At 50.3% G+C, this 20,551-nt stretch overlaps 1 protein-coding gene across 1 annotated transcript in view; it reads left to right on the plus strand.

Moving 5' to 3' along the window:
- TPX2 (TPX2 microtubule nucleation factor) overlaps positions 1-16,417 on the plus strand; it is a 61,767-nt gene extending 45,350 nt beyond the window's left edge. Inside the window, exons 10-18 of the mRNA XM_063147449.1 lie at positions 209-383; positions 2,245-2,383; positions 3,352-3,571; positions 4,458-4,562; positions 4,961-5,137; positions 8,159-8,305; positions 10,294-10,405; positions 13,991-14,157; positions 16,307-16,417. Coding sequence (XP_063003519.1) covers positions 209-383; positions 2,245-2,383; positions 3,352-3,571; positions 4,458-4,562; positions 4,961-5,137; positions 8,159-8,305; positions 10,294-10,405; positions 13,991-14,157; positions 16,307-16,417 — 1,353 coding nt within the window. The remainder of the gene's footprint in view (positions 1-208; positions 384-2,244; positions 2,384-3,351; positions 3,572-4,457; positions 4,563-4,960; positions 5,138-8,158; positions 8,306-10,293; positions 10,406-13,990; positions 14,158-16,306) is intronic.
- The last annotated feature ends 4,134 nt before the right edge of the window (positions 16,418-20,551 follow it).

Below are 20,551 nucleotides of genomic sequence, written 5' to 3' on the forward strand. Positions count from 1 at the left end.
AGTTGTAAGACTTTTTTTCTATCTAAACTTGCACAGAATTAAGATGCTTTTGGATTTAATCGACTTGCAGGCTAAGTAATTTTTGTGTACAGCTGATGTATCGATGCTTGGGGAAACACCGTTCCTTCTAGTCCTGTGTTTCCAGTGAAGGTGCCTGAGCCGTTGGCTCTGCAGAAGCCGCTCTGTCATCTGCCGTCTCTTCTCGCAGGCCCGAATGGCAAAGGGACCCACGATCCCCAAACCCTTCAACTTATCTCAGGGCAACAAAAGGAAGATTGACGAGGTTGCCCCAGAGTACGTATCCATCGCTCAGCAGGTTCAGAACTTCCATAAACGCACCCCTCCACGTTACCATTTGAGGAGCAGGAAGGAGGAGGAGGAAGGTAAGACCGCGCATGCGTTCGAGGGGAATCCCTTTGTGGCATTGGGACGCCCCAATCATTGGTGGAATTATCCACTCACTCGCTCTCTGAATGTTGCTCCCGGTCAAGCTTTGGTGTCTACTGCAGGAGATCCCGGCAACAGAGAGCCACAGCTACTGAGTGTTAAGTTCAGGTGAAAGCTACATTTGCAGTTCAGACTAGGGCTGTGCACGGACCCCCCTGATCCTCTTCTCTTCCAGATACGCAAATTGCAAATCGGGCCCGCTCCGCCCCGCCATGATCCGCCTAGGGCCCGCTGTGGAGCTCTGGCTCCGAATTGGAGCTCCGCAGCGGCGGGGGGCGGTGCCAGGTAAGGCCCTCCTCCCCCTTACCTGCGTTCGTCCCGGCCCGTTGCCAGCTTCACTAGAGCCAACGGCTCAACCAGGAACTGTAGGCCCCGCTTGCGGCCTACACTTCCGGGTTGAGCCACGAGCTCTAGTGAAGCAGGCGATGGGCCGCGACGGACGCAGGTAAGACCCCCCTCCTCCTTGCCCCCTTACCTGGCTCTGCCGCCGTCGCTGCACGGGCAGTGGCGGCAGCAGGGCCAAGTAAACCCCCCTCCCTCCTCCCCCTTACCTTCGTCCATCCGCGGTCCTGCAGCTACTTCAACTGAGACCTCAGTTGAGAGGTCTCTTCCATGGTGCAACGGACTGTGCTCCGGGAGCATCAGTGGAGGGCCCCTCCAACCAACCCCTGATGCAGGCGATCCTTTCCAGGTGTCCCAGAGCAACCTGACCTACGTTGCATGGGAGAGTCCCCCTCATCTGCTCCATTGTTCAACAGGTACAGGTTAAGAGCTCAACCACCGGATCCTGGAGGGTGGGCCGATCTTGCCCAAGAAGCCTTCCTTGAAGGTGCTCACGAAGCCCGTCGGCTTCAACTTGGAGATAGAGAAACGCATTCAGGAGTGCGAGAGCAAGAAGCCCCAGGAGGGGGGAGGAGCGCTTGAGAGAATAAAAAGGTCTTCAGCTGATGACGAAAGGAGTACAGTGTAGGCACCAGACGGACCTCTCTGGGGAGCTCATTCCACAGCCGGGGTGCCACAGCAGAGAAGGCCCTCCTAGTACCCACCTGCCTCACTTCCTTTGGCTGGGGCTCACAGAGAAGGGCCCCTGTAGGTGATCTTAAGGTCTAGGCAGGTACATATGGGAGGAGGCACTCCTTCAGATAGCCTGGCCCCAAGCCATTTAGGGCTTTGAATGTTAATACCAGCACTTTGAATCGGGCCCGGACCTGGACTGGCAGCCAATGAAGTTGGAAAAGGACTGGCGTAATGTGATCTCGCTGGCCAGTCCCTGTTAGTAAACGGGCTGCCCTGTTTTGTACCAGCTGAAGCTTCCGGACCGTTTTCAAAGGCAGCCCCACGTATAACGCATTGCAGTAATCCAAACGAGAGGTTTTCAGAGCATGGATCACTGTAGGTAGGCTATCTCTGTCCAGATAAGGGCGTAGTTGGCATATCATTTGCAAAGCTTCTCCAAATATCTGAATCTCAAATGGAGGCATTTACTTAATTTGCCTAGAAAAATGACAGGCTCAAAGCCTGAATAAAGAATAAAGCATGTTAATTTTCAGAATGTGGAATTATCCAGAGCGGGGAGGATGAAGATGCCGGGCGTAAACTTCAGGAGGGGAGTGGTGGCTGGTTCTTGCATGGGCGGAATACGTCAGGGCTGCCCTGCCGGCTTTCCTAATGATTTTAGCTGTTAGGATTCATTGCAAACTAGCTATCAATTTTTTAAAAAAGGTTCTCAGGCTTGGGTCCCATTGTCTGGGTCATGGACGTGCGCTGTGTGCTTTTGCCCAGGGCCTTTTCCTGTAGGCGTAGCTCAAAACAGACCCTTGAAGGCCAAGCTGACCCGCCCACAAACTCCTCTCCTTGAAACCAAGAGCCGCTTGAGGCCGGTCACCTGCAAGAGCGCCGCGGAACTGGAGGCCGAGGAGATCGCCAAGCTCCAACAGTGAGTGTAACGCTTTGTCCGAAGGCTGCGCCTGAAGCCCGGCTGGCGGGCTGGAGCTGAGCGTGCTTTTGGCACGTCGGAGACGCCTGGTTCAGTCCCAGGCATCTCCAGCGAAGGATTTCCGAGAGCGGGACTGGGGAAGACACAGAAGAGCTGCGGCCAGGTCACAATGGCCAGCACTTGGGCTAGATGGACCCGTGGCCTGGCTTGATATAAGGCAGCTTTGTACAGCCACCGCAGAAATGGTGGTGAAGCCTGCTGTGGCCCTCTTTCTGAGCAGGGGTGTAGAAGGGAACCTTCAGTGGTTCATAGAATTGTAGAGTTGGAAGGGGCCTATAAGGCCATCAAGTCCAAACCCTTTCGCAATGCAGGATTCCACCTTAAAGCATCCCTGACAGAGTGAATGCTCTTGAATGCTTCTCGTGTGGGAGAGCCCACCACCTCCCTAGGTCACTAATTCCATTGTCGTACTGCTCTAACAGTCAGGAAGTTTTTCCTGATGTCCAGCCGGAATCTGGCTTCCTGTAACTTGAGCCCGTTATTCCGTGTCCTGCACTCTGGGAGGATCGAGAAGAGATCCTGGCTCTCCTCTGTGTGACAACCTTTTAAGTCTTTGAAGAGTGCTCTAATGTCTCCCCTCAGCCTTCTCTTCTCCAGGCTAAACCTGCCCAGTTCTTTCAATCTCTCCTCATAGGGCTTTCTTTCCAGACCCCTGATCATCCTTGTTGCCCTCCTCTGAACACGCTCCAGCTTTTCTACATCCAATTCCACACTCTACATTTGTGTTGCAACGTCACGCTGTTTTGCCCTTGAGGTCTCCTCCATGGTGCAACGGACTGTGCTCCGGGAGCATCAGTGGAGGGCCCCTCCGACCAACCCCTGATGCAGGCGATCCTTTCCAGGTGTCCCAGAGCAACCTGACCTACGTTGCACGGGAGAGCCCCCTTATCTGCTCCATTGTTCGACAGGTACAGGTTCAGAGCTCAAGAGCTCAACCACCGGATCCTGGAGGGTGGGCCGATCTTGCCCAAGAAGCCTCCCTTGAAGGTGCTCACGAAGCCCATCGGCTTCAACTTGGAGATAGAGAAACGCATTCAGGAGCGCGAGAGCAAGAAGCCCCAGGAGGGGGAGGAGCGCTTTGAGTTCCACTCGAGGCCGTGTCCGACCAGAATCCTGGAGGATGTGGTGGTGAGTCTTGCGGCTTGCGTGTCCCTTGGAAGGAGAAGTGGGAAATAGCCAGGTCTGCTCTGTCGCTCAGTTTTCACCCCATATTGCAGAAGGGAAGAGGGTGGTTTTCCTTAGTCAGTTCATGGCAGAAGTGAGATTTGAACCAAGGACATCCAGCTTCTTAGCTCAGTCTCTTGGTCGACACGCTGGGCTAGCTCTGGTCAATCAGGAATGGCATGCAAGCTTCCTGGAAGACAGTGTGTCCATCAGCTACCAGTTGCTCCCTTTAATGGGCAGACCCAAGAAATGTAAAATGTGGAGGAGGAAACATCAGAGGAGCCCTGATGCTGGATCAGACCAAGGGTCCATCTAGTCCAGCACTCTGTTCACACAGTGGCCAACCAGCCATCGGCCAGGGATGAACAAGCAGGACATGGTGCAACAGCACCCTCCCACCCATGTTCCCCAGCAACTGGTGCACACAGGCAAGGCCCTCCATGGTTACTGGTCTTGATGGCTATACCCTACCTCCTATGTGCACCAGTTGTTGGGGAGCATGGACAGGAGGGTGCTACGGAACCCATGTCCTGCTTTGTGGGTCCTTGTTCAACAGTTGGTTGGGCACTGTGTGAAGAGAGTGCTGGATTAGATGGACCTTTGGTCTGATCCAACACGGCTCTTCTGATGTTCCCATGTGCAGGGCACACAAACTCTGCTCTCTAAGGTGTCTCTTGGGCCTGATCCTGGGGTACAACTGTGTTTTCCTTGGGTTCCCAGGGCAATGTGACTTGTCCACGGGGAAGGATTTAGAAGGATTAGTTTTGAAACGCCTGGTATTGTGGTGGTGCGTTCTCATTATTCCCTGATGAACTGGCAAGGCTCACTGCAACTTACTTTGTCCCTGCAGGGTGTTCCAGAGAAGAAGCCGCTTCCTATCACAGTTCCCAAGTCCCCAGCCTTTGCCCTGAAGAACAGAGTCGGTGCCCTGGCTCGAGAGGAGGAGAAAGACAAGGTGACTCCTACTTCTGTAGTGAGCGGCAGCTTGATGCAGTAGCCAGCCAGGGTGTGGCGGTGCGGAGTGTTGCAGGCTGATGGCTAAACAAACGTCTCAGCCCTTCTCACAAGAGGGCCCCTGCAAGCAAGGGTTCTTCGTTTCGCACCAGGCTGTCCCTGGACCACCGGCTGGCTCTGCTGGGCTGACAATATCCAGACGGTAGAGTAATTTTCTGGAGTTCCTCTCGGGAATCCCGTTGTGGCCACATTGAGCCTTTCCAAGATAACAGCCATTCAACTCTCTCGCAGCCTTCTTAAGACGAAACTCTTACGATGGGGTGGGGGGCTGCAGGCCAGACCACCTCTTTCCTTTGCCTCACTTCCCGGGTCCGTTCCTGACGCTGTTGTCTCCTGTAGGAAGAAGAAGCGGTCCCTGTGATCAAAGCCAAGCCGATGCCACACTTTGGGGTGCCCTTCAAGCCTAAAACCGCAGAGCCAAGGCAGGTGGAGATGTGCCCTTTTTCCTTTGAGTTCCGGGACAAAGAGAGGCTGCTCCAGAAAGAGAAGAAAATTGAAGAGCTGCAGAGAGAAGAGGTAGGTGCAGCAAAAGGGCACCTACCTTGGGGATGTGTTCTTCTGGCCGGGAGGTCGCCCTCCTCATCTATGTGGCCTGCTGCCAGATATGAAAGGTTGATCCTTGCACAACTAAAGGGGTAGTTGCTGGTCATTGCCTGGGCTGCGCTGACGCCGTATCTTTGCGGCTGATTGCATTATGGCCAAGCTTCTAAAAAGCTGGCCTCTCATCCCTCCAGTATTAGAGGCAGAAGGCCTCTGTACACCACTTGCTAAACACAATGTTGGACTAGATCAGCCTTCCTCAACCTGGGGCGCTCCAGATGTGTTGGACTGCAACTGCCAGAATGCCCCAGCCAGCTGGCTGGGGCATTCTGGGAGTTGCAGTCCAACACATCTGGAGCGCCCCAGGTTGAGGAAGGCTGGACTAGATGGACCCCTGGCCTAATTCGGCGTTGATGCTCTGATGTTCTTCAAAATGTCTTTTGTCACGGGAGGAGAGAGCCAGAGGTTCCCATCTGTGGAACCTCAATGAGGAGACTCTCTTCTCTTGGTTTTGCCATCTGCTTTGTAGGCAGGTGCTAAAATACCTGTGGGGAAGTGGTTGGCTTCTGATTCCTCCAGTCGACCTAGTGGTTGGCCGTTGGTTTCAGAATATAAGGAGATAAATAAGTGTAAGGTTCCATGTTGCCCCTTATAAGAGGTTGTCAACCCAGGCTAAGTTTCCCATCTTTTCATAACCTACTTGTAACCCTCCATCACACTTCATTAAACTACACGTTTAATAATAATAATAATAATAATAATAATAATAAATTTATTTATTTCTTACCTGCCTCTCCCTTTGGATCGAGGCGGGGAACAACATCAGAACAGGAATCAATACATCTTAAAAATTCTTGATTTTACATTGATCTGGATAGGCCTGCCGGAAAAGGCTAGTCTTTAAAGCTGCCTTAAAATCACACAGAGAGTTAATTTTACGAATCTCCTCCGGAAAGGCCATTCCACAATCTGGGGGCGACAGAAGAAAAGGTCCTCTGGGAAACTGATGTCAGCCTAGTTTTAGCTGACTGAACTAAGTTCACCCCAGAGGACCTGAGTGTGCGGGGCGGACTGTATGGGAGAAGGCGATCCCGCAGGTAACCTGGACCCAAACCATTTAGGGCTTTAAAGGTGATGACCAACACTTTGTACTTTGCCCGGAAACTAATTGGCAGCCAGTGGAGTGATTTTAATGTTGGGGTAATGTGCTCACCACCCCTAGATGTACCGGTGACCAACCTGGCTGCCATATTTTGAACTAGTTGAAGTTTCCGAACTAGGTACAATGGTAGCCCTATGTAGAGCGCATTGCAGAAGTCAAGCCTTGAGGTTACCAGCGCGTGCACAACCGTCTTAAGGTCTTCTGATTCTGTTTACGCAGTCCATTCCATCCTATAATATCTCCTCCACACCCACCCACCCCGCACACTTTCTTTCTTTAAAAGGATTCATGTTAGTCCAAGAATCCTTTCAGTCCTGGTTTGCTTGGGGATTCCGTGGCATCTAAATGGATGTTCATGTGAGTGTAGTACATTGGCAAAGTATAATAATGACTTGCTCCAACAAGGTATGTTGGAACAATGTCTTGATCCTGACCTCTAATGTGCACTAGTTCCTTTGTAATAATAATAAAAAGAAGGTAACATATAGGCAGGGATGTGCATTTTTTAAAAAAAATTCCTTGCACATTAGCAATTTTTAATAGGGTGGTTTGCATCGGAAATTTTTCTGATGCCTTAAAAAGTCATCTAACACCTACAGACGGTAGTGCACACGCTGGTATCTTCGAGGTTCGACTTCTGCAATGCGCTCTACATAGGGCTACCTTTGTGCCTAGTTTGGAAACTTCAACTAGTTCAAAATATGGCAGCCAGATTGGTCACTGGTACATCTAGGGGTGACCATATTATACCAACTTTAAAATCTCTTCACTGGCTGCCAATTAGAATCATAGAATAGTAGAGTGGGAAAGGGCTTCTAAGGCCATCGAGTCCAACCCCCTGCTCAATGCAGGAATCCACCCTAAAGCATCCCTGACAGAGGGTTGTCCAGCGGCCTCTTGAAGGCCTCTAGTGTGGGAGAGCCCACAGCCTCCCTAGGTAACTGGTTCCATTAGTTTCTGGGCAAAATACAACGTGTTGGTTATCACCTTTAAAGCCCTACATGGTTTGGGTCCAGGCTACCTGCGGGATCGCCTTCTCCCGTACAATCCGCCCTGCACACTCAGGTCCTCTGGGAAGGGTTTATTCCAGTCAGCCACCACTAGGCTGACAACTGTTACCCAGAGGACCTTCTCTTTTGTTGCTCCCAGACTGTGGAATGGCTTGCCGGAAGAGATTCGTCAACTTAACAGTCTTCCAGAAATCAGCCATGAAGACTGATCTCTTCCGGCCGGCCTACCCACTTGAATGTTAAGATGCCTTTTAATAATGTGCTGCCTTTTAGTACTATACCACAAGTGTTTGTCCTAAAATATTTGAGGGGGAGGGGAAATTAAAGTACAGAGCGTGATTTATATTTTATATTACATAGTTTTGTTTTGTTTTTCAAAGTTTGAAAACTGTTAACAGGCGAATTTCCTTTTAGCAACCCAGAGACTTGTGCATGATAAGCAGACAACCACTCATCAGTTTCAACAGAGTTCAACCTGCTTCCGCTGAGGTTATTGGAGGACCCTCGGTTTTTCTGCCATTACATATTAGTTTAGTTTCACATTGAGATATCTATGTGCCCTCTGACAAACTTGCTACTAGGGATAATCACTTGAAAAACATTAATTACAACTTTGAAACGGCGAGCTTGCCTAATAGTGTACTTGCTGCGCTTGGCGTCCATTCATTGTTACTAGTGAACCGATGAAACTGGGAACGTTTCTATGGAAAACCAAAAGCAATTCACCCCTTCCAGGTCCAGGTAGTGGCCTACTTGCCGCTTTCGTCAGCCTTCGTCTCGGCCGCTCTGCTAAGTCCTGTTCTGTGCCCCATTTTTTGTCGGCAGGTGCCCAAGTTCAAAGCCCACCCCCTGCCTCAGTTTGGACACATCAGCCTGCCGGAGAAGAAAGTGAAGAGCGCCACCAAGCCGGAGCCCTTCCAGCTGGCCATCGACGCACGAGGGGCTCTGAAGCATGAAATGTGGCAGCAGCAGGTGAGAGGCCTGGGCTGCGGAGCTGCGCGGCGGAAGCCGGGTCTTGTCCCCTGGGCCCGGAGGCCTGCTTGGTACCTTTGACTGCTCTGCCTCTGCCCTTGGAAGGGGAATTGTCATGAGACAAGGCCTTCAGCACAGTCCTGCAGGGCTGATCTCGCACCCTCACCCTGTTTGGGATGGAACGCTCCCGAGAGGCCTCTTCCCGTAACACTTTTTGTGAGCCGAAGTGGCAGCAATGTGGAGTTTTTCCTGACTCCGGTGGTTTTTGCACGTTGGCTTTAATGTGAGGCAGGATCTGAAATTCTTTCCCCTGGGGCTGTTTTCCAAATTAAAATTGCTCTCTCGTGGGGGGAAAGATACTAGGTCTGCGGGGAGGGGGTTCCTTTCCCTTGAAGGAAAGAAGCAAAGGTGGTATGTGTGTACAGAGAGTGGCAAACCAGTGGCCTGCAGAGATGTGCAACACGTATCTGGTCAAATTGAGAACCGCGTCTCTATTGGCCAAAACTCCCCCTGTGTTACAGTCAGAAGGAAACTGTCTTCTTCTTCTACTTCTTCTTCTTCTTCTTCTTCTTCTTCTTCTTCTTCTTCTTCTTCTTCTTCTTCTTCTTCTTCTTCTTCTATTTATATCCCGCCTTTTTTCCTCCAAGGAACCCAAGGCAGTGTACATAATCCTCCTCCTCTCCGTTTTATCCTCACAACAACAACCCTGTGAGGTAGGCTGGGCTGAGAGTCTGTGACTGGCCCAAAGTCACCCAGTGGGTTTCCATGGCCGAGTAAGGACTAGAGCCCGGATCTCCCAACTCCCAGTCCAACACTTTAGCCACTACACCACACTGGCTCACACTGACTAGCAAAGCTCTAACTGTGGGGTCTGTGAAATAAGCGTTTCTTGTTGAATGGTGTGAATCCCTGGAGATAGCTGTGTGTAATGATTCGTTTAGCGAACGAGGATTCAAATACTTCTTGAGGCACTGAGGATTCTATAATAGCACAATCGCAACACCCCTGTGAAGCAGGCCTCATAGAATCATAGAATAGTAGAGTTGGAAGGGGCCTCTAAGGCCATCAAGTCCAACCCCCAGCTCAATGCAGGAATCCACCCTAAAGCATCCCTGACAGAGGGTTGTCCAGCTGCTTCTTGAAGGCCTCCAGTGTGGGAGAGCCCACAACCTCCTTAGGTAACTGGTTCCATTGTCGTACTGCTCTAACAGTCAGGAAGTTTTTCCTGATTTCCAGCCGGAATCTGGCTTCCTGTAACTTGAGCCCATGATACTGTGTCCTGAACTCTGGGATCATAGAATCATAGAATAGCAGAGTTGGAAGGGGCCTACAAGGCCATCGAGTCCAACCCCCTGCTCAATGCAGGATGATCAAGAAGAGATCCTGGCCCTCCTCTGTGTGACAACCTTTTAAATATTTGAAGAGTGCTCTCATGTCTCCCCTCCATCTTCTCTTCTCCAGGCTAAACATGCCCAGTTCTTTTAGTCCCTCCTCATAGGGCTTTGTTTCCAGACCCCTGATCATCCTGGTCGCCCTCCTCTGAAGGTACCCTTTGTATAAATGGGGAAGTGAGGGTTAGGAGACTTCTTGCTCTATGTCATTTATTATACCATGAAATTCCAAAGTACAAAATATCCATCTCTTTCGTCTCGTGTGAAGGTTATGCATAAGTTAAACTCAGTGCACACCCATTCAAAACAATACGGAAGCGGGTGACTGGTCCCATCCTCGAAACTGTCCACGGTTGTTTTAAAATGCACGTTGTCCTATATGCGCTCGTGTCCCTGAGCCTTAACAGGAAGACTGTTTGCACTTGGGTACCAGTGCGAAATGTCTGTATAAATTGGCCCTTGGGTAATACATGGCAGAGGTGAGGATTTGAACCCAAATCCAAGGATACTAGCTTGCTTTTTGGTGTTTTCTGTGGCCTTCATTTGCCCCAGTGGGGGGATCCTTCTAAATCTCCTTTCCTCCTCGCCCCCCTGCAGCTCAAGGAAGAGATGAAACGGCAGAAGGAAGCCGCCTCTTTCAAGGCCCAGCCCAGCACCGTGGTGCACCAGGAGCCCTTTGTGCCAAGGAAGGACAGCAAACTTCTTGCAGGTGAGGTTCCATTGGCCACTTCTCATGCCGGCCCTGTGGTGCCGCCTTTATTTATTATTTATTTTTATTTAATTACATTTATATACCGCCCCACAGCCGAAGCTCTCTGGGCGGTTTATAACATTTAAAAATAGTAAACATTAAAAGTATACAATTTAAAACCACACACACACACATAAAAACAGTATAAAAACAACAGTATCCATTTAAAAACAACAATTGTGGGGTCCATTAAAAACAAACTTAATGTTGTTAAATGCTGTTCAAATGCTGTTAAAAATGCCTGGGAGAAGAGAAAAGTCTTGACCTGGCGCCGAAAAGATAACAATGTTGGCGCCAGGCGAGCCTCATCGGGGAGATCATTCCACAGTCGGGGGGCCACCACTGAAAAGGCCCTCTCCCTTGTTGCCATCCTCCGAGCTTCCCTTGGAGTAGGCACTCGGAGGAGGACCTTAGATGTTGAGCGCAGTGTACGGGTAGGTTCATGTCGGGAGAGGCGTTCCATCAGGTATTGTGGTCCCAAGCCATGTAGGGCTTTATAGGTTAAGACCAGCACCTTGAATTGGGCCTTGCGTGAGGTCAGCTTGCTGTAGCTTCGTAATAGCTTCTGTGCCCGGTGGAGGTGGGAGAGGCTGTTCTCTGCCACCCTTGCCTGCTCTCGTGGCAGTGGCGTGGCCCCACGGCTTTTAATGGGAGGGTGAAGTTGGGCCGGGCAGAAGGAGCAAGCGGCAATCTTGACCACAGCTTTCATCCCTCCCTTCCGTTGTCTGCTCGTCGAGGTCAAAGAGGTTAGCTTATGGCTGCTCTCTAAAAGCCTGGATCTGGAAGGAGCCTTTCCAAGGAGGAGAGGAGCATGGGGTTCACCCCGTAGCAGTTTGCGGGGAGTGCCTTGGCTTCCCGCATGCCGCTGTTCTAAGAAAAGCTGGAAAGGGTGTGGTGCAGGGGAGTTGTTGGAGTGACGGCTTGTTCTTTGCGGAAAACCTTTGAGAATTCTGCACCTGGATATCTCACATCATTTGGGTCGAGAGGCTCCCTTCCGCGGCCTGCGTCCGTTATGCACACTGGGCTTATTTGCATAATTGGGTGCCTGCTAATCATGAAGAAGGGCGTGGACCTTGGCAGGGAACGGGAGCCTCACCGGCAGCGCACAGCATTGTCGGCCGTGGGTGTCTTCGTGCGATGATGGCTGCCCTCTTCTTCTTTCGTGTTTGCCTTTTTGTTTTAAGCAAGAGCTGACGTTCTTGCAAAGCTGGCTTCTGAGCTCAGTCCCGTAGCCGGGGTGGGTGGGTGGGTGGGGGTGCCCAGTCAGTTTCTGTGCTCCCACGGAATTGGAATAGACACGCAGCCCTGCTTGGCTTAGTTGGGTGGAGGGTGTGCAAGTGACTTTACAGCCCCAGCCTCAAATTTGGTGGTCGGGTCAGGCATATGTGTGTGCACTGCTGGGTGGGGGAGCAGTTCTCCCACATCATAACTTGTGCCTTGCAGGGAAGGCATCTTTTCAAGCTAAGCAATCCCAGCCGTTGCAGCCTTCTCAGCCCTTTAAGGACTGGAGCATCTCCCCTATGAGGGAAAGCTACAACGGCTGGGATGGTTCAGCTTGGGGGAAAAGGAGGCTGAGGGGAAACATGACAGAGGTGCACAAAAGTATGCATGGTGTGGAGCAGCCTTCCTCAACCTGGGGCGCTCCAGATGTGTTGGACTGCATCTCCCAGAATGCCCCAGCCAGCTGGCTGGGGCATTCTGGGAGATGCAGTCCAACACATCTGGAGCGCCCCAGGTTGAGGAAGGCTGGTGTGGAGAATTTGGGCAGGGAGACATTTTTCTCCTACTGTTAGTTTTACCCTACCCAGTGCCTGTTTAGCCTACCCTGTGCCTGTTTGCATTCTCTTCCCCTCCTTATTGTTTTATTATGATTTTATTAGAATGTAAGCCTATGCGGCAGGGTCTTGCTATTTACTGTTTTACTCTGTACAGCACCATGTACATTGATGGTGCTATATAAATAAATAAATAAATAATAATAATAATAATAATAATAATAATAATAATAATAATAATAATTCTCCCATAATACTAGGACCCAAGGGGGACATCATCCCATGAAGCTGATTGGTGGGAGATCCAGGACAAATAAAAGCAAGGACTTCTTCACACAGCATGGAGTTAAACTATGGAACTCACTGCCACAAGATGTAGTGATGGCCCCCAATCTGGATGGCTTTAAAAGGGGGTTGGATAAGTTCCTGGAAGCAAAGGCTATCCATGGCTACTAGCCCTGATGGCTATGTGCTGCCTCCAGTATCCAAGGCAGTGAGCCTGTGTGCACCCGTTGCTGGGGAACATGGGTGGGAGGGTGCTGTTGCACCATGTCCTTCTTGTTGGTCCCTGGCCAGTGGCTCGTTGGCCGCTGTATGAGCAGAGTGCTGGACTGGGTGGACCCTCGACCTGATCCAGCAGGGCACTTTATTTATTTATTTATTTATTTATTTATTACATTTCTATACCGCCCAATAGCCGGAGCTCTCTGGGCGGTTCACAAAAACTAAAAATATTCAGAGGAGAAAACAACAGTATAAAACCATCATATAAAATACAATACAAAAGCTCAACCAGATCAAAACAGCGGCAATGCAAAATTACAAATTTAAAACACCAAGTTAAAATTTCTTTATAGACTGTTAAAATGCTGGGAGAATAAAAAGGTCTTCAATAATGTAGGTGCTAGCGAAACTCCTTAGGGAGCTCATTCCACAGCCGGGGTGCCACAGCAGAGAAGGCCCTACTCCTGGTAGCCACCTGCCTCACTTCCTTTGGCAGGGGCTTGTGGAGAAGGACCCCTGAGGATGACCTTAGGGTCCGGGCAGGTACTTATTTATTTATTTATTTATTTATTTATTACATTTTTATACCGCCCAATAGCCGAAGCTCTCTGGGCGGTTCACAAAAATTAAAACCATCATAAAACAACCAACAGGGTAAAGGCACAAACACAAAATACAATATAAAAAGCACAACCAGGATAAAACCACACAGCAAAATTGATATAAGGTTAAAATACAGAGTTAGAACAGTAAAACTTAAATTCAAGTTAAAATTAAGTGTTAAAATACTGAGTGAATAAAAAGGTCTTCAGCTGGCGACGAAAGGAGTACAGTGTAGGCGCCAGGCGGACCTCTCTGGGGAGCTCATTCCATAACCGGGGTGCCACAGCGGAGAAGGCCCTGCTCCTAGAAAGCCCTCCTCCTACTTATGTTCTTGTGAGCTGCTCTGCAGGGTTGAATGCAAAACTTGGTTTCTGCCCCTGAAATTCTACTTGGCCACTGTGGGGAAACCAGGAAAAGGGCGCAGCCTTGGTCTGATCCAGCAGGGCTGCTCTTAGGGGATGAAAGCGTCCTCTTGTTCAGTTCACGGAATTCTAATGTGAGAAGCTGCCCAACCCCAAAGCTGCAGAATTTACACTTCTTGGATCCGTGTAGGCTGCTCGATCCCCTTGCCCGTTGCGATGCCGGCTGGGCGTGCTTTGCGCGGCCGGTGGTGCCGCTCTGCCTCAGCGGTGCTTCCCTCTGTCCTCTCTCAACTCCACAGCCCCTGACATTTTTGAGCTGGCCACGGAGCGGCGGGCCCGCGAGCGGCGGGAGTTTGAGAACCGGCTGGCGGAGCTCGAAGCCGAGAAGGTGAGGCTCGAAGAGGCGACCAGGCTGGCTGAGGAGGAGCGCGCCAGGGCGGAGCTGGCCACGCTCCGAGAAGAGCTGGTGAGTGAGTCCCGAATTGGGCCGGCAGAGATCGAGGGACGGGAGCCTTGGTCATAATATGACCTGATCACCGAGGTCGCCGGAGGGCGTGCTCCTGGTGGGTCCACGTGGGCCTGTGGGGAAGAGCCTTTCGTGTGGTGGCCCCCTTCTCTGTGGCACTCCCTGCCCCTGGAGGTCAGGCAGGCACCAACACTAGGCTGCTTCTGGCGCCTCCTGAAAACAACCGTTTCGAGACGCCTTCCTCAACTGACCATCCACTGTTTTTCTGGTTCCTTTGTTTTTAAATTGAACAATTTTAATTTGCTTTTTTAATCTACTTTCTTTTACTATTTATACCTATGTTCACTGCTGTGGAATCTGTGTTAGATAATTGAGCGATATATAGATATTGTTGTTGTTGATGAAGGTTGGTGATAGTAACAACAACAACATTATTAACAACAATAATAGCAATAATAATAATAACAACAACCCGTGCCTAAGTATGCAGACCGATCCGTAAACAGGATTTATCCCTGGTGCGTATCAGCCTTTGGTGGTTCACCACTTGAGCTGGGCCTGTAGCTGAATGGGAAGCTCTTGTGTCCTGGATAGGACATTCCAAGTTCTGTCTCTGTCAACTGCTTGTAAGATCTTTTGGGGGAAATGGTCGGCTCAAGACCCTGGAGGGCGTCTGAAAGGGCCATTGAGCAGATCTGCTTTAAAGTTCCTCGTTATCTTTCTTGCATCTTGCTCAGGGCGCAATCAGTCTTGAGCTGTGCTACTAGAGATCACAGAAACATAGAATAGCAGAGTTGGATGGGATCCAAAAGGCCATCGAGTCCAACCCCCTGCTCCATGCAGGAATCCACCCTAAAGCATGGTTGTCCAGCTGCCTCTTGAAGGCCTCTAGTGTGGGAGAGCCCACAACCTCACCAGGCAACTGATTCCATTGTCATACTGCTCTAACAGTCAGGAATTTTTTCCTGATGTCCAGCTGGAATCTGGCTTCCTTTAACTTGAGCCCGTTATTCCATGTCCTGCACTCTGGGAGGATCGAGAAGAGATCCTGGCCTCTTCCCACATGAAGCTCTACAAGAGTCCGGCCATTGTTGCTCTGCAAGAGTCGGGGCTTTTCCGATGTACTTAATATAAAAGCTCTACAAGAGTCAGGCCATTGTCTGAGGCCGTTGCTAGACGAGGACTTAGCCCGGTGCGAGGCCTGGGCTCCCTGCTGTGCGTGCAGACGACGCACAGGGGATCCCGGGGTCAGGCCGGGCTAAATCCTCCCTTGACCCGGGATAACCGGATCCGCTTATGGCCCGGTTTTTCCACAGCCCCGGGCTGAGGCCGGGGCTGCGGAAGGTCTAGCTACTTTTGTGGCTTTTCCCGGCTGCTCGCTTACATGCGAGTAGCCGGGAGAAGCTGCGCACTGGGCACAGCACTCCATAGGAGCGCTGTGCCCATCGGGCCAGGGGGGGGAATCACGGGGGGGAGATGGGGGCTGGGGGAAAGAGCGGACCCGGCAGGAGAGATGGGGGGGAAGAGCGGAGCCAGGGGGGGGAGATCACAGAGGGGGGGGCGGAGGGGGCATCGGACATGGCAGGCGGGTGATCGGGTGGGCATAGCGAGTGGGCTGGCAAGCGGGCAGGGAGGCATCAGACATGGTGGACGGGGGTGGAGAAGAACGGGGCCAGGGCAAGGAGATCGGGGACGGGCTAGCGAGCGGGGGCGGACATGGCGAGCGGGGGGAGGACGAGCGAGCGGGCAGGGGGGCATCAGACATTGTGGGGGGGAAATCAGGGGGAGCGGGGAACCCTTTATTTTTTTAAAAAAACAAAACCCTTACCTTTCTGTTGGTGCGCTCCTGCGCACATGGCCCTTTAATTTTAAAAAAATGGAGGACGCGACGGGGCTTCCCCTTTCCCCATTGTGTGTTACGTGTAGAAAAGGGCGACGGCCCGCGCTAGCTATAGCGCAGCCTCGCCCCGACTCCCCACCGGATTATCAGGTAGGTGTAGCAAGGCCCTTAGGCGTACAGGGCAAGTTCCTTGTCCTTTGCCACACCTCTTGCGCGGCGCCCAGGACAGTTTCCCAAATTGCAACGTGCGCCCCAGAGCTGAACCTGTAACCCCAGGACAGTTAGCACCTTCTTCCTTTCTCTCCCCAGGTGCACAAAGCCAACCCCATCCGCAAGTATTCGAATGTGGAGCTGAAGCCCAGCGAACAGTCATTGACGGTCCCGAAATCGCCCAACTTCTCCGACCGGTTTCAGCGCTGATGGGAGGCTGTGTGGAGCGGAGATCTGCCCGTGTGTACAAAGAAGAGAGGGCCCTCTTTTTCTCCGCCTGCGGGCTGCTTCACTCAGCTGGCGTTCTTAATACAGACTTCCTTAAATTTCCCCTTGGTGGCTTTTTGTTGTAGTTGAATTTTACGAGGCACAGGACTAGACTTTGTTTTAACGTGTTGCCACTTTTAGAGCCTGTGTGCATATATTTTTTTTAGCGGCGCGCCCTTTCCCAGGTGGGCCTGTTTCTACGTAACCCCAATAAACTATTGTATTCATGAGCAAAATGAAATCTTACTCCTCAGAGGGTTTGTCACTGCCCCCTGGGAGGTATAGGAATCATTTTTCTGTTTCTTTCCCAAGTGTGAAACCCAACCCCAAAAACACTTGGGATTGCATCTCCCCCCCTCCCCCCCCCCCCCGCCCTGTAAATAACATCGCTTGAGACTGAACGGACAAGTGGAGAATTCTGGGGTATTTCTGGTCTTGGTTTGTCCTCATTGCTGGTTCTGCCTGAGGGCCATGTTCTAAATAAACCTATTTAGTATTATACAAATGAAATGCAATCAGGCTGGGGTGTGTCTCTTGAGCGAGGGCCATGATGGCATTGGGACGTTCGTGGGTAGTGATAGAAGATTTCGCACAGCTGTAGGACAGAGGAGGACCCAGAAGCTGTTCTTGTGTTTGACTGACTCTGCATAGAGGATTTGTTTCAGCCGGAAGCAGGCCCCAAACTTCAAACGTATCCTTGGTCACCTTTCCAAAAAACGGGCTTGCATCTACCTGCAGGGTGGTCCACCTCACCTCCTTGGTGTTCCCTTTGCCCACTCGGTCAGGGCTCGAAGAAGAACTGGACAGCAGTGATCCTTCTCAGCTTCCTTTGCATCTGCAAGGCGGGCACCTTCCCTGGGGTTAGTTTTGCTGCCATGGCCCAATCTTTTGCCGGGCCTCCCTGCTCCACCCATAGAGTGACGGATCAATCCAACGATGTGGCTTAATGTTTCCAGGCCCACTTCAGCCCACTTCGCAACACTCTCAAGTGCCCTGGTACACAGTGTGGGTTAATGGCTCAAGGGCCTACTTGCATGTCCCGGTCGGGGCATCCAATTCTCCGGAGGAAAATCGTGCCTACTTTTATATTCTGTAAATTCAGGCTGAAGATGGCCCTCATTTATGAATGCTTTGTCACGGTTTGACTTGCCCCCACGATTTACATATTTAACTGAAGCTGTTTTTTGTAAACCGCCCAGAGAGCTTCGTCTGTGGGGCGGTATATAAATGTAATAAATAAAATAAATTTAGATGATGTCCAGCTGGCTTTAAATGTAAATCACCGTGCAAAGTATTTATTTTATTTTATTTATTTATTTATTTATTACATTTATATACCACCCCATAGCTGAAGCTCTCTGGGCGGTTTACAACAGTTAAAAATGGTAAACATTAAAAAGTATACAAAATTAAAAAAAAAAAAACATCAGAAACATTAAAAACAAAAGTATCCATTTAAAAACAACAGTTCTGGGGTCCATTAAAAACAAACTTAACGTTGTTAAATGCTGTTAACTTAAAATGCTGTTAAAATGCCTGGGAGAAGAGAAAAGTCTTGACCTGGTGCCAAAAAGATAACGGTGTTGGCATCATCAGGGAGATCGTTCCACAGTCGGGGGGCCACCACTGAGAAGGCCCTCTCCCTTGTTGCCACCCTCCGAGCTTCCCTCGGAGTAGGCGCTCGGAGGAGGACCTTAGATGTTGAGCGCAGTGTACGGGTAGGTTCATGTCGGGAGAGGTGTTCCCTCAGGTACTGCGGTCCCAAGCCATGTAGGGCTTTATAGGTTAAAACCAGCACCTTGAATTGGGCTCAGAAACATATAGGCAGCCAATGCAAGCGGGCCAGAACCGGTGTTATATGCTCAAACCTCCCTGCACCAGCTATCAATCTGGCCGCTGCATTTTGCACAAGCTGCAGCTTCCGAACCGTCTTCAAAGGCTGCCCCATGTAGAGGGCATTGCAGTAATCTAATTTGGAAGTTACCAGAGCATGGACAACTGAAGCTAGGTTATCCCTGTCCAGAGAGGGGCGTAGCTGGGCCAAACACCGGATCTGGTAGAAAGCACTCCGTGCCACGGAGGCCACCTGAGCCTCAAGTGACAGAGATGGTTCTAGGAAAAAAACCCAAGCTACGGTACAGACTTTGCGTGGCACAGAATTGCTCTTGCTTAGGCATTGAACTAAGGAACCGTGTAGGCCTGGTGCAGAGGCCTACATGAGATAGAGACCTATCTCGTCCAGAATTCTGTTCCCGCAGTGGCCAACCAGCTGCCCCAATGGGAAACCCGCGAGCAGGACACAAGTCCAGTATCGCCCTCCTATTCGTGTTCTGCAGCAGCTGGTGTACATGGGCGCCCTGCCCCTGACACCAAAGGTAATAACCATCATCACAACTACACATTTTTAGGGTTAAAACACATAGAATCATAGAATAGCAGAGTTGGAAGGGGCCTACAAGGCCATTGAGTGCAACCCCCTGCTCAATGCAGGAATCCACCCTAAAGTATCCCTGACAGATGGTTGTCCAGCTGCCTCTTGAAGGCCTCTAGTGTGGGAGAGCCCACAACCTCCCTAGGTCACTGGTTCCATTGTCGTACTGCTCTAACAGTCAGGAAGTTTTTCCTGCTGTCCAGCTGGAATCTGGCTTCCTGTAACTTGAGCCCGTTATTCCGTGTCCTGCACTCTGGGAGGATCGGGAAGAGATCCTGGCCCTCCTCTGTGTGACAACCTTTTAAGTCTTTGAAGAGTGCTCTCATGTCTCCCCTCAATCTTCTCTTCTCCAGGCTAAACATGCCCAGTTCTTTCAGTCTCTCTTCATAGGGCTTTGTTTCCAGACCCCTGATCATCCTGGTTGCCCTCCTCTGAACACGCTTCAGCTTGTCTGCGTCCTTCTTGAATTGTGGAGCCCAGAACTGGATGCAATACTCTAGATGAGGCCTAACCAGGTCCGAATAGAGAGGAACCAGTACCTCACGTGATTTGGAAGCTCTACTTCTATTAATGCAGCCCCAAATAGCATTTGCCTTTCTTGCAGCCGTATCGCACTTTTGGCTCCTATTCAGCTTGCGATCTACAACAATTCCAAGCTCCTTCTCGTTTGTAGCATTGCTGAGCCAAGTATCCCCCATCTTGTAACTGTGCCTTTGGTTTCTATTTCCTAAATCTAGAACTTGGCATTTATCCCTATTAAATTTCATTCTGTTGTTTTCAACCCAGCACTCCATCCTATCAAGATCACTTGATAGGCTATCTTCCAGGGTATTAGCTTTCCCACCCAATTTTGTGTCATCTGCAAATTTGATCAGCGTTCCCTGCACCTCCTCATCCAAATCATTCATAAAAATGTTGAAGAGCACTGGGCCCAGGACTGAGCCCTGCGGTACCCCACTCGTTGCCTCTCCCCAGTTTGAGAAGGTTCCATTGAGAAGTACTCTTTGAGTCCGATTCTGTAGCCAACTGTGAATCCACCTAATAGTTGTTCCATCTAGCCCATTTTTAGCTAGTTTGTTAATCAGAATATCATGGGGCACTTTGTCAAAAGCTTTGTTGTAGTCAAGATATATGATGTCCACAGCATTCCCACAGTCCACAAGGGAGGTTACCCGATCATGAAACGCCTTGCGTCAAGTCAGACCTTCTGTTCGTCTAACCCATGTGGCGGCTCTCCCAACGGCTTGGGCGGGGGCCTTTCCTGTTCTTAAACTAGAGTTTGAGCCTGTGGAACCCCCTGCATGCAAAGCATATGCTGCAGATCTAGGCAACCAGCTGCCCTCCAGCTGTGCTGGACTTCAGCTCAACATACATCCAGCTGAAGACCTTTTTATTTTCTCAGTATTTTAACATCTAAAATTTAAACTTTGCTGTATTTAATTCTGTATTTTAATCCTATATCAATTTCTGCTGTGTGGTTTTATCCTGGTTGTGCTTTTTATATTGTAGTTTGTATTTGGGTTTTTAGCTCGTTGGATGTTTTATTATGTTCCTAATAGTTTTAATTTTGGTGAACCGCCCAGAGAGCTTCGGCTATTGGGCGGTATAAAAATGTAATAAATAAATAAATAAATAAATAAATACCT

Source organism: Elgaria multicarinata, chromosome 1 (assembly GCF_023053635.1).
Source record: "Elgaria multicarinata webbii isolate HBS135686 ecotype San Diego chromosome 1, rElgMul1.1.pri, whole genome shotgun sequence".
Taxonomy (NCBI): Eukaryota; Metazoa; Chordata; class Lepidosauria; order Squamata; family Anguidae; genus Elgaria; species Elgaria multicarinata.